At 40.9% G+C, this 15,841-nt stretch overlaps 1 protein-coding gene across 3 annotated transcripts in view; it reads left to right on the forward strand.

Annotated features, from left to right (window-relative positions):
* Wdfy2 (WD repeat and FYVE domain containing 2) overlaps positions 1-15,841 on the forward strand; it is a 201,624-nt gene that overhangs the window by 175,002 nt on the left and 10,781 nt on the right. For all 3 annotated transcript variants that reach the window (XM_029570555.1, XM_008847350.3, XM_029570557.1), the window contains one exon: positions 9,561-9,666. In XM_029570555.1, the coding sequence (XP_029426415.1) occupies positions 9,561-9,666 (106 nt within the window). The remainder of the gene's footprint in view (positions 1-9,560; positions 9,667-15,841) is intronic.

Below are 15,841 nucleotides of genomic sequence, written 5' to 3' on the forward strand. Positions count from 1 at the left end.
CAAAAGTTAATCAATTAGTCAGTAGTCAATAAATAAAACCTATTGATTAAAAAAGTCCTATTTGTAGATAAATACACATTTGGGAGAGTTTGAACTTATCCCCTGGTATCAAGTAAATTGTTCTTAAAGTTATGAAAGGAAAAGAATTCTCAAATTTGTCTTCAGAGTTTGGAGAGGGCAAGGAGGGCAAGGTCTGCATGCACAACAGCTTCCCCTTAAACCCTTGGGCTTTAGGAGCAGTATTTCTCACATAGTCCTAGGGAATTCTGGCAGGGGGGGCATCTTTTATGTCTTAACCATTGACTAAACACGTAATAGGCTAAAATAGTACGTATTAGAGTATTAGAGTGTTCAAGGAGGGTAGAGTCTTGTCCTAAAAAATGGGGCTGTTTGTCAGTGTAATGTGTACCATTAACATACAGGCCTCTAAGGCAGACTGACCTTGAGCCAGCCTTCTGCTAATGCCTATGGCCTGAGGTGAGGTGCTTCACTTCTCTGGTCCTTTGTTCCCTCACTTATCAAATAAGGTGATAGTGGAAGGAAAACCCAAAAGTTATTTAAAAATATAAATGTTATAATGCATGTAAAATAATTAGCTCAGGAGTAAAGGCCTAATTAACTATCCTTGTTAACAAGGTACATGCTACTGTTCCTGTTTGCAAAGCATATACTTTGGAAGTGTTGCCACATACATTTAGTCTCTGTGCTCATAATCCATTAACAAATGGATTAGGTACCACTGAGTTAGGCATAGGCCATGCTCTGTATCAGGCACTCGGGGAACAAAAGTGAGGAAGAAAATAGTCCCCACCCTTTCAGAGTTGTGCTAGAAGTAGGGGAAATGAAGGGGGGGGGGTCTCAGGAGGTGAAGGGATCTCAGAGTTCTCAAAATTAGGTTTTCAAAGAAGACAACACAAGCTAAACAGCCCTGGGTTCATTCAGAAGGTAGATTCAAGAGGACAGGGGCAGCTCCAGACTTGAATTCCCACCTCTGACTGTAAACTGTAGACCCAAGCTGACACTGGTAGCACTCCCTGAGCTCCAGTGTGGACTGACTATGGCCAGTGGATCCCTGGGAAGCAGATCCCGTTTACGGCCCCTCTGGCTTGGGGTGATCATACATATTCTTATCCAGAATACTATAAGTGTGTGATTCATGAGCCTTCTCAGATCCTTGGAGGTTAGAAGACTTGTGAATGCAGGAGAGAGACCTCTGGTAGCAGATGTTTAGCTAACTCAGTTCTCACTAAATTGCCTAGACTTTTTATCATTGAAGTCCCTTTTGCTCTAGGAAATGAGGAGGCCTAATGTGGCCTTTGAGCAGACACCAGCCTGTGTCTGAGAGTATCTGTAGAGGGTAAGGACTTTCCTACCCTTCTCCTGAAAGTGTTAGTTACAGGATGGGCACAGGTATGTGACCCCTGCTGTCACACAAGGCCCCATTTTATCAAGGGTTCATATGTGGCATTAATGCTGTACTGAACCTTGCTTGTCATTCTTAATGAATTTTTTACAAGGGCCTTCATTTTTCACTGGCATTCTTAAATTACATGGCTGGGTCTGATCTGACATACTGTTGCCTAAGAAGTATGAGGCTGCCCCACTAAGTGGTGTTCATAAGGAGCAGATCCCCATGCTTTGGAAAATGGGGTTTTCATGCACTTGTCAGAATATGTAAAGTACACATGGGAAGGCCTCATCCATGATATAATAATCAGTTTGAACTTCTATCTTGTGCTATGGTGATGTCAGATGAAACACGAGCCTAAAATGGTGTCTTTTCATTTTGTGAGCCTAGGGACATTCCCTCACCTACTGTTAGGTGGTGGTATTTTCATCCTTAAATCAGGACACCTCTGAGGAGGTTATAAAGCTCAGAGTCTAGCATTCATCACTGTGTTCCTCTCTTCTGTGCTGGAATAATAACAGACCTGGAGTCCCATAAATAATTTGCTGCTGAATGTTGCTACCAGCTATGAATGGCAAATCACTTCTTTCAGAAGCACATTTTGGGCTTATAAGATCATTGATGTGTGTATCAGGATGCCTTAACAAATGAAGTGTAGTTCAAATCATAGTTATGAGTCTGTTCAGTGAGATAGCTTTCCCTTCTTGACCTTGAATGTCAGGTTGGTGGCACACTGTACTTTTATAAGTATGATTTTTAATTTTTTGTTTGTTTGCTTGCTTGTTTTGTTGTTGGTGGTGGGTTTGTTGTTTTGGTTTGGGGGTTGTTTTTTTTTTTTTTTGAGATAGGGTTTCCCTGTAGCCCAGACTGGCCTGGAACTCACTATGTGAACCAGGCTGGCCTTGAACTCACAGAGATCCACCTGCCTCTGCCTGCCAAGTGCTGGGACTAAAGTCCAACGGAAAATTCTTACATAAGCAGTAGAAAATGCTAAAGTGGGGTCTGGGGAGACAGCTCAGTTGGTAAAGTGCTGGCCACACCAGCACAAGAACCTGAATTTGATCACTAGGGCCACAAAAAAGGCTGGGCATGGTGGTGTGGCCTTGTACTCACAGTGCTGGTGAATCAAAGAGAGGTGGATGAGGATCACTGCCCAGCCAGCCTAGCCTACTTGATAGGTCCCAGTGAGAGACCCTATTTATAAGAAAACAAGGTGGACAGTTCCTGAAGAACAACAGGCAAGGTTGACCGCTGGCCTCCACAGTACACATGTGGCTGTGCACATGTGCCTCCAACCCCCACATATCCACATACATATACTTGTTTATACACACTCCAAATGCTAAAGCGAATTTATAAGTGGATACACAGCTAGCTTCTTCATAGATGGGTGGAGGTTGGGGATAGTGGTGTCTTCACTGGGCAAGATTTGTTTTCTGTAATATCAGTTTTCTATAATGCAGGGTTGTAAACTTGCACAGTTAAAAGCACTGATAACACAGACATCTATAGAACCAGGGAATCCAGGAGAGTGTTCTGGATAAACACTTCATTGAAAATATACCCAGTTGTCTCTTTTTGTCCATTTCCAGTTTTTCACAATAGTTCATAAAACTCAAAGAGATTTGGGCTTATTTTTCCTTGGTTGGTTGGTTGGCTTTAGATAGTCTTGCTGTGTAGCTCAGGCCAGTCTTAAACTCAAGATCTTCTTGCCTCACTCTCTCTAGTGCTGGGATTACAGGTATGTACAACAGCTCTAGGTGCTGAATATTATTTTTTTGCCACACAAAATAATAAGGGCTGGAGAGATGGCTAGGCAGTTAAGAGCACTGACTGCTCTTTCAGAAGACCCAAGTTTGATTCTTAGCACCCACATGGTGGCAGGTAACCTTACATCCATAACTCTAGTTCGAGGGAATCGGATACCCTCTTCTGACCTCTGGGGGCATTGTACTACAGGGGTACACTTACACACATGCAGGCAATACACTCATACACATAAAAAATAATAATAAATAAAAATAGGCTAGTCTCATAAAGTTTGGCCTAATTGTTTCTGTTTCTTAGGTGAGATTGTTAGTGAGACATATAATCCCTCTTGGGCTTGCTCTGTATACCTAGAGCTGTACAGTAGTCTCTTAATACCTACAAAAATGATTTCTGTCTGGAAATTGTTAACAGTTGTGAACTTGTTAGATGGATTGGACTTTTCAGACCCTCTATTAATTTGCTTTGCCAAGGTCTGAAAAATTCTTCACCTTACAGCACATTGGTTGAGTAGATTCCTGGACATTTACAGCATTTCTAAGCTCCTGGTCTTCTACATTCCTCAGTACCTGTAAAGTCACGGCAAGTTTTCCTGTTAGGGCTTTGTAGACCTTGGCTTCATGAATTCTTAAAGGGACAAGTCATTTTTGATTCAGTGAGCATCATTCTCAAATACGAAAAAAGGCTTGGTTATACAATTGGTTTGTGCAGTTATATCTTGTAGGTTGTGTGTGTGTGTGTGTGTGCGTGCACACACATTCATGGGGGGGGTGAAGGGCATGCACATGTGTTGGATGTCTTCCTTAATTGCATGTCTACCTTGATTTTTTTTTTTTAAGACAAGAATCTCTCACCGAACCTAGAGCTCACTGATTCAGCTAGACTGACTGGACAGCAAGCCCCAGGGATCCTCTTATTTCTGACTCCCCAGCATTGGGATTATAGATGCATACTCCCATACCTGACCTTTTATGTGGGTGTTAGGATCCAAACTGAGATCCTCATGCTTGTATGGTAAGCAGTTTCCTAACAGAGTCATCTCCTCATCCCTTGTGGATAGATTCTTATGGAACCCATGAAAATAAGTATATTACCATGAAAATTACAAGAACTCTTTCTTAATAGGTTTGAATTATGGGAAATCTATGAGAATTAGCTATTTTTAAGTATTTTGATTAGATTATAAAAAGCAGAACTTACTAGATTGTAGGTTAAAGATGACTTAAAGGAAGAGGAAAGACATTAGCATATATTCAGAAAATAGGCTATTAAAACATCAGCAAGATTCTAGACAAATATGTCCCTTTTTTCATTTTGTCCTAAAATTGAACAGCAGTTCTTGTTCTGCTGGCTCTTGGTTTAGTGGCACATGTTAATTATGCCATCTGTAACCAGAACAAAGAGGGCAGAATCCAAGGGAATCCTGACTCAGTTCACTACACAGCTTAAGCACTGTCTAAGCAATGTGATGACAAGCAGTAGCCTGAGACCAAGGCTCTGTTCTTCAGAATGTCAGTATTTTTAAATCCCCGGTAGATACAGCCAGTCTTTTCCATGAAAAGACTGAGGCCATCCTTTATGGAAGTCGCAAACCTGGTTTGAGCTTATAGCAGAACCTTCAGGCAAACATCAAAGTAATACAAAGGATAGCTCTAGGTTATAGAGACTTAACGACTGAATGGTTAGTATGTACTGTGACCAATAATATCAGAATGAGACAGAATAAGTTCTCTATTAAGATATCCTCCCTAACCATTTCCTAATAAGCACAACAGTAAGAACATTTGCAAATCTCTGGGGTCTTCTATAAAAATAAAATTTTGAACAAACAAAACAAAGCAATTACTAATAACATTTGACCAAGGCTAACAACCTAGGAAAAAACTTTTTAAAAGTTTTGCTTTGGGGGCTGGAGAGATAACTCAGTAGTGGTTAAGACTACTTACTTCTCTTACAGAGGACCAGGATTTGGTTCTTAGCACCCACAGGATGGCTTACAACCATCTGTGACTCCAGTTCCAGGGGATCTGACACCTTTTTCTGGTCTCCATGGGCACCAGGTACAAATATGGTGCACATTCATACATGCACACAAAAACTCTTACAATTTTTTTTTTAATCTTAAAAAAAATTTTTTTTGGCTTTGTTTTGCTTTGCTTTTGTTTTTAGATCAGTTCTTAAAGAACTGGCCCAGAACTGGAACTCATCCCAGCCACAAATCCATGGTAGTCCTGCCTCAATCTGCCAGTGCTGGAATAACCAGCATGAGCCAGCACGCCTGGCCCTTTTTATTCTCTTTCTGTGGTGTTAGGTATTGAACCCAGAGCCTCACACATGCCAGGTAAGCATTCTGCTGCTGGCTCCAGTCCAACCTTAACTCTGAAAATAGTAGCACATGGAATGCATCTGTGAATAGTATGTCTTCAGAAGGTGAAGGAACAGATCTTAATAGTTTTCTAGGACCACTCGGGGAAATTTCTGAGTTTTGGCATAAAAATCTTATAAACATTAAACATTTTTAATATAGAGATTCAGTTTGAAAAGTCAAAAATAACTGTGCTTGCTGTTGAGTCCGAGGTACTTGTTTAGGACAGGAACACTGGTATCTGCACAAAGCAGTAAGGAATATCTTAAACATTGAAAATAACAAGTTTTAAAGAATTGAGCCTTTTCCCCAAGTAAGGACCCTTTCTTTCCTTCCCATCTTAAATAATCAAAGACGATAGTCAACATAAATAACTGAAAATAATTCTGACAACACAGAATCTGCCAGCTGGGCAGATTCTACAGCATGTAAAATGTATCCTTTCACATTGTAGTCAGAAGTAGTAATCAGTAAATCAAGGCAGTCATCAGGACTGAGGGAACTTTGCCAACACTGTAATGCCTTATCTAGGCTTTCTTCAGATATTTTAAAGCAAAGCAAATAAACTCCTTTCCAAGTCATGCCCTTCATTTTTCCACTTCATATTCCTGGACAGATTGGCACTTTAAGTTTGCCTTTAGTGTTCTTCTCTTGAAAGTACACAGTAGAGTTTTCCATAGGCTAGATACTGCATGGTAATAAATGGTAATAAATTCAGTAGAGTATAAATAGCTATCTCTCTCTCTCATTAAGCCAGACAGTCAAAATACTTTCACAAACATTAAACAGTGGTATTTTATTAGGTTTTTCTGTTTTGAAAACATTTGTAATGTCAAAATGGAATTAATCCATTGCAATTTTCAAATACATCCTTTTTTCATTTTAATTTAAAATACAATAATTATTTATAGTTAGCATTCTTTTAAACTAAAGTTTTTTATATCAAGTTTTAAAGAGAGAGCCTCTGGCCTTTGGAACAACTGATTTAAGATAATATTAGTCTTTAAAAAAAAAAAAGTTACTTACTTGTATTTCTTTTTTCACCTGGCACATAGTCTTGGGGGCAGGGGTGTTTGTTGGAGAGAAGATTGTTTGTTTTGGGGACAGGGTTTCATGTACCTCAACATAATCTCAAACTTACAGTAGTTGCCAAAGATGACTTTGAACTCCTGCTCCTCCAGCCTCTACCTCCCAAGTGCTGGAATTATAAGTCTACACCACCATACCTGACACTACTATTCATTTAATTATAATAATTACAAAAGTAACTAATTTATATTGCATGAAAAAAATTGGGAGGAGAGAGAATATAGACATTTGAGAACTGTCTCATACAAGCATTTTAGCAGCCTAGCAAAGCAAAATAACACCATATTTCTACTCTAATGTAGAGTACATCATGGTACCCATCTAAATGTCTAATTGATTTGAGCTCAAATACAGACATATAAGCAGAAGTTAGCTAGAAGCCAGATACTCTAGTCTCTCTGACCCAAAAGAATGAAGTTCTATAACTCACTACTGGCTATGCCAAATTGTCAGTCATGTACAAAGTAGAAACAAAAATAAGTACAAAATCAAGAGGAAATAAGAACAGAGAAACAGAGTCAGCAAAATGCAAGTTGTTACTGCTTTGATTTACTCCAAGGGCCAAAAACGTGATGCCTAGGGATAAGCCCCACTGACATGCACCTCAGGCAGCACCACTCCCTGGCTCTGTTAGCAATTCCCAGTGGGCATATCAAAGAGTGACCTTAGAACCCGTAAGCATAATGTTTGCAAAGGTGAAATCTTGATGGGGAGGGGGCACGCATGTGGAGGTCAGAGGACAGCCTCAAGTGTCAGTCCTCATGTTCCACCTTGTATGAGGTGGAGTCTTTTTCTTATTTTTCCACTGCACATGCCAAGCTGCCTGGCCATGAGCTTCTGGGAATTCTCCTTCCTCAGCCTCCCATCTCTCCATAGAAGCACTGGGCTCACAGACACTCGCAGTATGTGTCCAGCTTTATGTTGGGTTCTAAGAATTTAAGATCAGGTCCTCATGGAAGTGCTTTTTCTCACTGAACCCATCTCCCCAGCCCAAAATCATGATTCTTAAAAAATTTTGAATCTAGAGGCTGGAGAGATGGATTACAGTTAATAGCACTGATTGTTCTTGCAGAAGACCCCAGTTCAAATCCCAGTACCCACATGGCAGCTAACAAATGTCTGTAACTCCAGTTCAAGGGGATCTAACACCCTCTTCTGTCCTCCTCAGGCACTGCATGACACAGGTGCACTTACACACATGCGGGCATGACATTCACATATGTAAAATAAAAATAAATAAAACAAAAAAAACTTTAATTGAATGTGGGTTACTGATTACAGTAGTTACATTGCAACTAAGGAGGGTGCTTCATTGACTTCACCCCAGTTTCTTGCTCTTACATTCTTTCAACCCCCTTCTGCAGTGTTCATTAGCTGTAGAGAGGGTGGGTGTCTTGTTAGGGCTGGGCCCACATCTGTCACTTATTCTCTGCATCTTGGGCAGCCATGCACTCTGTATTCACCACTATTCATCATAAGCAGAGGCTTCTCTGATTAAGGCTGCAGTCTTCTTTTGTCTGTGGGTATAAACGTAGGTATTTCGAAGGCCATTTGCTGCTATGTTCATTTAGTTAACCATCAGAAGTATGTTTCCCACATGGGCTACTACCTCCCTATACCTGTGTTGTTTCCAGGCTTATAGTACCAGGGATTGGTGTGTTCCCCTCCTCCAAGTGGGTGTTGAACCCATTCAGAGGGCAGTTAGTTACCTCCCCCCTCACACACGCCTACAGTCAAACCACTATTGCATAGGCGGGCGTATCTTTCCAAATGATTTCTTTATGCTCCCTTTGTCTTGGACCCTCATCTCCCTAATCCATCCCCACCCTACCCCCTCTCTTCCTGCCTAAACCTTTCTACCCACCTTTCTCCCTCATTACTTTCTTTTTATCTATCCTGTGTTCTACTATTCCCCTTTCCAAGGCTAAACCCCCCACCTACCCTGTTCCCTCCTGTATTTCCTGTCTTGTGCAGGTACTCCATGTTAGTTACATATCTCATACCTGGAGTTGAAGCTAGGATCCACTAATAATACTTAACCTGTACTGAGCCCACATGAGACCAGCCCTATCAACAGTCAGCCAAGGAAGCAGAGGGCTCATATGGCCCTGACCTTTATTTCTTAACCATTATTGGCTATCACTAGATTCTGGGAGAAGAAGAATCACTGTCCTTAAAAGTTGTACACCCATGGCTGGAGAGATGGCTCAGTGATTTAGAGCACTGACTGCTCTTGCAGAGGACCCGGGTTTGATTCCCAGCACCCACATGGTGGCTGTGAACCATCCTTAACTCCAGTTCTGGGAGAATCCGAAGCCCTCTTCTGACCTCTGCGGCATTGCACAACACAGGTGCACTCACTTACATGCAGGCAATACACTCATATACATAAAATTTTTTTTAAAAAAGTTGTACACCCTCTGCTGAGCTCACCAGGCTCCAAGGAATAGCTCCAAACCCACGGTCCCACAGATAGCCCTGGTTAACCTTGGTGCATCACAAAATAAAAACAAATAGTCATGAACGTACAAAATGGATTTGGGGGGGGTGAATGGGGGAATAGGAGGTGGGAGGTAAGAGTGGTCAGTATGCAAAATATACATCTGTAGAACTGTAAAAAAAGAAAATTAAAAAGAAGTATAAACCAATATGTACTACAGATTTAATGTTATAGTCAATTCAGCAGTCATCTTTTCTTCAAGTGTTAGTAACTGACTAAGCCTACCTTCCCCTGGGCCTGAGCAAGGTAAAGCAGCATTTAGACTCATTTTAGATCTGATCATTAGTATGTTGAAGAGTCCACAAAGTTCTTAGCTGTACTTTGGGGCTCAGGCATTGAGTTTGAGTGCTTTGATGGCTTTGATGAGCTTTCTACATGGAGCCTGTTATTTGCTCTCCTAAGCTCACCCCAACCCTTGGTTTCTTTCACAGTGACAAAATCCAAGCTCTCTCCTATGCGCAGCACACAAGGCAGCTCATCTCATGTGGTGGTGATGGTGGCATTGTCGTCTGGAACATGGATGTTGAGAGGCAAGAGGTAGGTGTCGCAGCAGGCGGAGTTGGGCCCTTAGTTCTGACTCTCCCTCCCCTCCTGCGTATTTCCTTAATGATTAAACCATGGTATAAGGTACATTCTGTCATAAAATTAAATTTGTAGTATATGAGGAGTCCCTGTGCATTCCACCCCTCACAAATTGGCATGTAACATTAATGTGGTAGAAAGTTCATGAGAATTTTGACTGAGACTAAACTGTTTAGACTGTAGATATGTTATACATTTATTAGCAGCAGTACAGGTAAGAAAAAGGAACCACCTGTTTTTTGACAACTAGCCTTGGGGATAAAATGAGTTGTGAAAATAGAAAACTCTCAAGGAGTAAGAACCCTTAGTTTGGTTTTCATAGAAATACTGGAAATAATATTTTTTGGTTATTTGTCATATTCTAAGAAATTCCCCAGATATGTATATTTGTCTTTTAAGCAAATATTTAAATTTTACTATAATACTTTTTAAACAAGTTTTCCTTTTAATCTGTATGCATTTTAATAACTAATGCTTATTGAATATCTCCTTGACAAGTATTTTGAAGTTAACCATCTTTTCTATTTCCCTAGAATTGTTCTGTGTAGACTTTCTCTTTGACAGTGAATATTCTTGTAATTTATTTCTTGCAGAATGTAAGAATTAAATAGAAAAAGAACACATTATAAAGACAAAAACAATATCCAATTTTTTTTCATGTCCTAACTCCAGTCTCATTTCGAGAGTAGTTGCTGTTCCCCACAATGTAATGCCTTTCAAATGTCAGTAATTAAATGCTTAGGAAGATTAAAGCTTATTTGCTGAAACCATAAATCCACAGGAGTTCTATTAGTAACTAATTAAAATGATCATTACTAGTCGGAAACAGGGAATTGTAGAATATTGCTTTTGAAAAGTACACTTGGCACCATTCATATACTGGCAGGGGATCATTACAGTGAGTGCTGGCCATGTTAACCAGGCTCTACTGGGACCAGTGATTGTGTCCTGCCTTGAGTTCTGCACAGTGGCTTGCTTTGGGTTAGGCATAGTCACATCTAGGCTGGCCTGGCTTTTGTGGGATTTTTTTTTTTTTTTTTAAATGGACGAACCCAAAGGAAGATAACAGTGTGGTTTGAGAACATAGCAGGCTTTGGGGGACAGGCTTTGGTGCCATCTTGCTTAAGTTATGTCTTTTGACATGCACGTGGACAGTCAGTATTTGTTGATGGGTTTAAAAGTCTTAAGGCTTGGGGCTGGAGAGATGGCTCAGCGGTTAAGAACACTGGTTGTTCTTACAGAAGACCCAGGTTCAAATCCCAGCACCCACATGGCAGCTAACAACTGTAACTCCAGTTCCAGGGGATCTGACAGCCTCTTCTGTCCTCCACCGGGCATTGCACAACATGGGTGCACTTACCTACGTGCAGGCAATACATGAACACATAAAGTAAAAATAATAAATAAAAATTAAAAAGAAAAAAAATGTCTTAAGGCTCTAAGTAAGCAATGGAAATGGTTCTATCCTTCATTTCCAAATGCCATACTTTACAAGCCCGTCTCCTGCTATTGTTTTTATAACTCATCTGGGAAACTGCTTCCTGGCTATGGCTCACCTTTCAAGGCCCGAGACAGTAATGAAGCACTTCCTAACCTGAAGTGCTGACAGGCTTCCCAAAAACTTTGGAATGCTATTAAATGATATCAATGATGAAATTACATTAGTTAGAAATTCAGTGCTGGGTATTTTGAAAGGGGTGTTATGACTGGCTGACACTCAGGGAAAAGTTCACTGGGGCCTGCACATGCTCTTCCTGGGAGATTCATGGGCTTTTCAGGGTAAGAAACACCAGGTGAAGAACAAGGTGAATGTGAGAGGTTGCATGTGGTGTGATAGTGCTCCTGGGAGGTTTGCAGCTGTCAGAGATGAGGGTGACAGATGGGAGACAGTACAGAGCAGGCAGTGGCTGGTGCAGATCAGGTTGACATCCCAGATGTTAAAACATGTGTTTGTCTGTAGAGCTGATAAAATCAGTTTTTAAAGAATATTAAATATAGTACATGTTCTTTGTAGAAAATTATAAAATACTTATTAACAATAGTAAGCAGGCAAATTACTTATAATACCCCCCACTCAGAATAAGTATACTTAGAAAATTCTGTAACTAACAAAAACCCCCCGTATTGTCAAACACCCTTCTTTAAATCTTTATAATTATGCAAGTGTAAATTTTTTAACCAAAAATAGAATCCTATTAAATGTGCTGATTTTTTCCCTCCAAATTTCTTCTTAGATACATACTCACTGTTGCATATTTGACACCTGTTCCAAAGGTGTGTGTGTGTGTGTGTGTGTGTGTGTGTTGTATATATTTATGGTAGGGGTACATGTGCATGTGAGTATGTGTATGCATGCATGTGATCAGGCTGCCTGACCAATGAGCACCAAGGTGCCACCTGTCTGCCCACCCCCTATTACCCAAGTGCTGCACCTGGCTTTTCCATGTATGCTAGGGATACAAACTCAGGTCCTCATGCTGCAGGGAGGCATTTTATTGACAGCCATCTCCTAATCTGTAAAAAAATTTTTAGCTATGAGAAGTTGCATTATTTTCAAACCACCAGGAGTTTCTGATTGATCTAATCTGATTACAAACTATAAGCATCATTTGATTTGTTTTGTAACAAGTAAGTTTTTGTTTCTTTATTTCTTTTATAATCTTCCGAATTATCCTACATTGTATGTTCAAGAAAAATAATGGTATATTTAGGTCTTTTAGAGGTAAAATGTCTTAGCTAAGAACTTTGTGTTATTGTATTGTCTGTCTTTAAACTGAATAGGGCCTGAAAATTAAAAGTAAATCAAGACTGACTCTTTTTCTTTTGGGTTTAATAAAATGAATAGAACCAGAATAGAACTCTGTAAAAGGCCCCTTTTTACTTGTTTTTTGAAAACCTATATAGTATTAGGTTCATTTCTGCCTGAAGGTAGAAGAGGCTAATTCCTAAAATCTGATCTATAATAAGTATTCCTTTTAAAAATATACATTATTATGAGAGAGAGAGAGAGAGAGAGAGAGAGAGAGAGAGAGAGAGAGAGAGAGAGAGAATGTGTGTCATGGTGCACAGATGGAGGTCAGAGAACAACTTCCAAGAGTCATTTTTCTCTTTCCACCCTGGGTTTCAGTGACCCAGGGTCACTGGTCAGGCTTGTGCAGCAAAGAGCTTTTACATGCTGAGCCATCTGGCTGGCCTGTAAAGAAACATGCAGGTATTCCTCAGGAAAGAGTCACATCAACAAAGAAAGGAGCCAGAGTTGCCTTCGCACTGCAGCCCACTGTGAATATGAGGAGCAGTGGGCTTCAGTGTGTGGCATTTCTCAAACTTGTTTGATCTCAGGCCTCCAAGCATCCTAATGAGCTGGCTGTCCCTATAGGTCACTTTTGGGAAACCCTGGGTTGGGTGTATTTGTCAAGATTCCTTGGGCCTGTTTAGAAGGAGATTACTTTTTCTGCTAAGTAATGAATTCTGCAGTTTAACGTGAAACTAGAGCCAAATGTAGACATCATATGCATAGTATGTAAAGATCTTTTGAAGAGGCCTGGGGATATAGCTCAGTAGTAGAGTGCTTGCTTAATGTATGAGGACCTAGGTTCAGTCTCCAGTATAACACATACACACACACACACACACACACACACACACACACACACGATTTGCTAAAGAATACCTTTAAGCAGAATATCTTTTTAAACCCTGTCTTACTTAATTTAGACTACTCATGATGGGGTTATACACATATGTCATGTGCAGTTAGACATCACAATGTGTAATTAGAGAGTGTATTAGTCACTGTGATAGAAACACTGACCAAAGCAACTTAAGAAGGAAGAGTTCATTTGAGCTTACGATTCCAGGGGAATTACAGTCTGCCATGGCAGGAGGCATGGTGGCAGGCAGTGACAGGAGCAGAAACAGCACTCATATCTTCAAGCAGGCACAGGAAGTAGAGAACAACTGGAGATCTGGCAAGGCTTAAGAATTCTTTAATCCTACCCCCAGTGATGTGCTTCCTTCAACAAGGGCACACCTTCTAAGACCTCCCAAAACAGTGCTACCAACTGGGGACAAAATGTCCCAATTCTTGGAGCCTATGAGGGGACATTCTCATTCAAACAACCACATTCTACTCCCTGGCCCCCATAGGATCAAGGTCATATAAAATGCAAAATGTGTTTAGTCCAACCTTAAAAGTCCCCATAGTCTTTACCAGTCTCAATACTATTCAAAAGTTCACAATCCAAAGTCTATTCTGAGACTGGGTCAATCTCTTTAAGTGTAAGCCTGTGTAAAATCAAAAGACAAATTACATACTCCCAACATACTGTAAGTAGAACTGAATACACATTACCATTCCAAAAGGGAGGAACAGAGGCATAGTGAGGAAATACCAGACCAAAACAAGAGCAAAAACCAGCAGGACAAACACCAAATCCAAATAGCTCCACATCCAGCTTCTGGGACTTTACTTCCAAAGGGCTTAAATGGCTTAGCCTCTCCAGCTTTACTGTGTAAAACCTCTCTCTTGGGCTGGTGCCACTCCCTGTATGCAGGTCTTCTTGGCAGATGTCTCATCGTTCTGGTTTCACAAACATCTTTTTAGAGTCTCTGCTGCCAACCAGGCTTCACCTTCACAGCTTCACGCAATGACTTATCAAGGCCTTCTTTGTGCAAGGGAATCCCTGCTGCATGCTACCTGACCTTGATGGCTCTCTGAAACTGCAAAAGGACCAATGAGCTCTTCACTCTTGCCTCTAAAGCCAGCACCAGGTGAATGACACTGCCAAGTCTGGCTGCAAATTTGGGTTGGACTCCAGCCTGCTTCATCCATTTTAGAAACTTTTTTCTTCAGTGGTTTTCTAGTAGAAAACCCCTGCAGCATTTTCCTTTCACAAGTTGGAGACTTAGCTAAGTGTGGTCTTGCCCTGGAGGCACTCTCTCCATTACTGTAAGTGCAAATCTCTAGGCCTCTCCTTATTCACTTTAATCTCCTTATCAAAAGGATCCTCTCCTTTAGCACATGCATCGGCTTCAACATCAAATCTTCCTAGTGCTCTTTTTCAATTCAAACTGTGCATTCTACTTTTCTTTCTGCCCCATTTGCTCTTTTTTATTGTAGATCTTCATAATATTCACCATTAATAGCCATATCACCATTTCTACTTTAGGCTGTCTTGAAATTTCCACCACCAAAGAAATTAGTCCCTTGCTTTTCAACTTAGCCTCAGGCAAGCTTTTTGGCTGTGGGAAGACTCCAGCCAGACTTCGCCAAATATCCCAATTGCTGCTTAAGCCCTTATTTCCCTCTGGAACAATGTTGTTCTCAGCACTGCTTTCTTCCAGGTGTTTACTAGAAAGGCCTGTTAAGCTCTGTTTATAGCAATCAACCACTTTTCTAGCTCAAACTTCCAAAGTCTTCCACATTCCTCCAAAAACCTATATGGTCAGGTTCTTCACAGCCAACAACCCACTTTCTGGTACCAATTACTGTATTAGTCACTTTTCTGTTGCTGTGATAGAAACACCATGACCAAGGGAACTTATAAAAGGAAGAGCTTATTTAGTTTATCGTTCCAAAGGGGCAAGAATCCATCATGGTGGGGAGGCATGGCGGCAGAGGTGGCTGGAGTAGGAGCAGAAGCTAAGCTCTCACATCTTCAAGCAGGTACAGGAATCAGAGACTAACTGGAGATCTGGCAAGGCTTAAGAACTCTTTAAGCCTGCCCCAATGACGTGCTTCCTCCAGCATGGCCACACCTTCTAAGACCTCCCAAAACAGCACCACCAACTGGGGACAAAATGTCCAAATTCTTGGAGCCTATGAGGAACATTCTCATTCAAAGCACCACAGAGAGTAAAATTTCCAACATGGTAGTTAGGAGCCTCTGCAATATGACCTCTGCCACCCCCTCTAGCTTCATCCATCTCTTATCTGCCCTCCAGTCATCCTGAGCTGCACTTACCCTCTGCCTGGCCTCCTCTTCTAGCCTTAGGTCTCTGCCTACTTGCCCTCTACAGAGAATCCCATCCTGTGCCAGAGCCCCTGTTTCTCCTTATGTACTTCTCTTAGACCTTATACTCTCAGACATACTGAGTCATTACTAATAATATTTTCAGGATATCTCCCTAG

This window comes from Nannospalax galili, unplaced genomic scaffold, assembly GCF_000622305.1.
Source record: "Nannospalax galili isolate Female #2095 unplaced genomic scaffold, S.galili_v1.0 scaffold1252, whole genome shotgun sequence".
Taxonomy (NCBI): Eukaryota; Metazoa; Chordata; class Mammalia; order Rodentia; family Spalacidae; genus Nannospalax; species Nannospalax galili.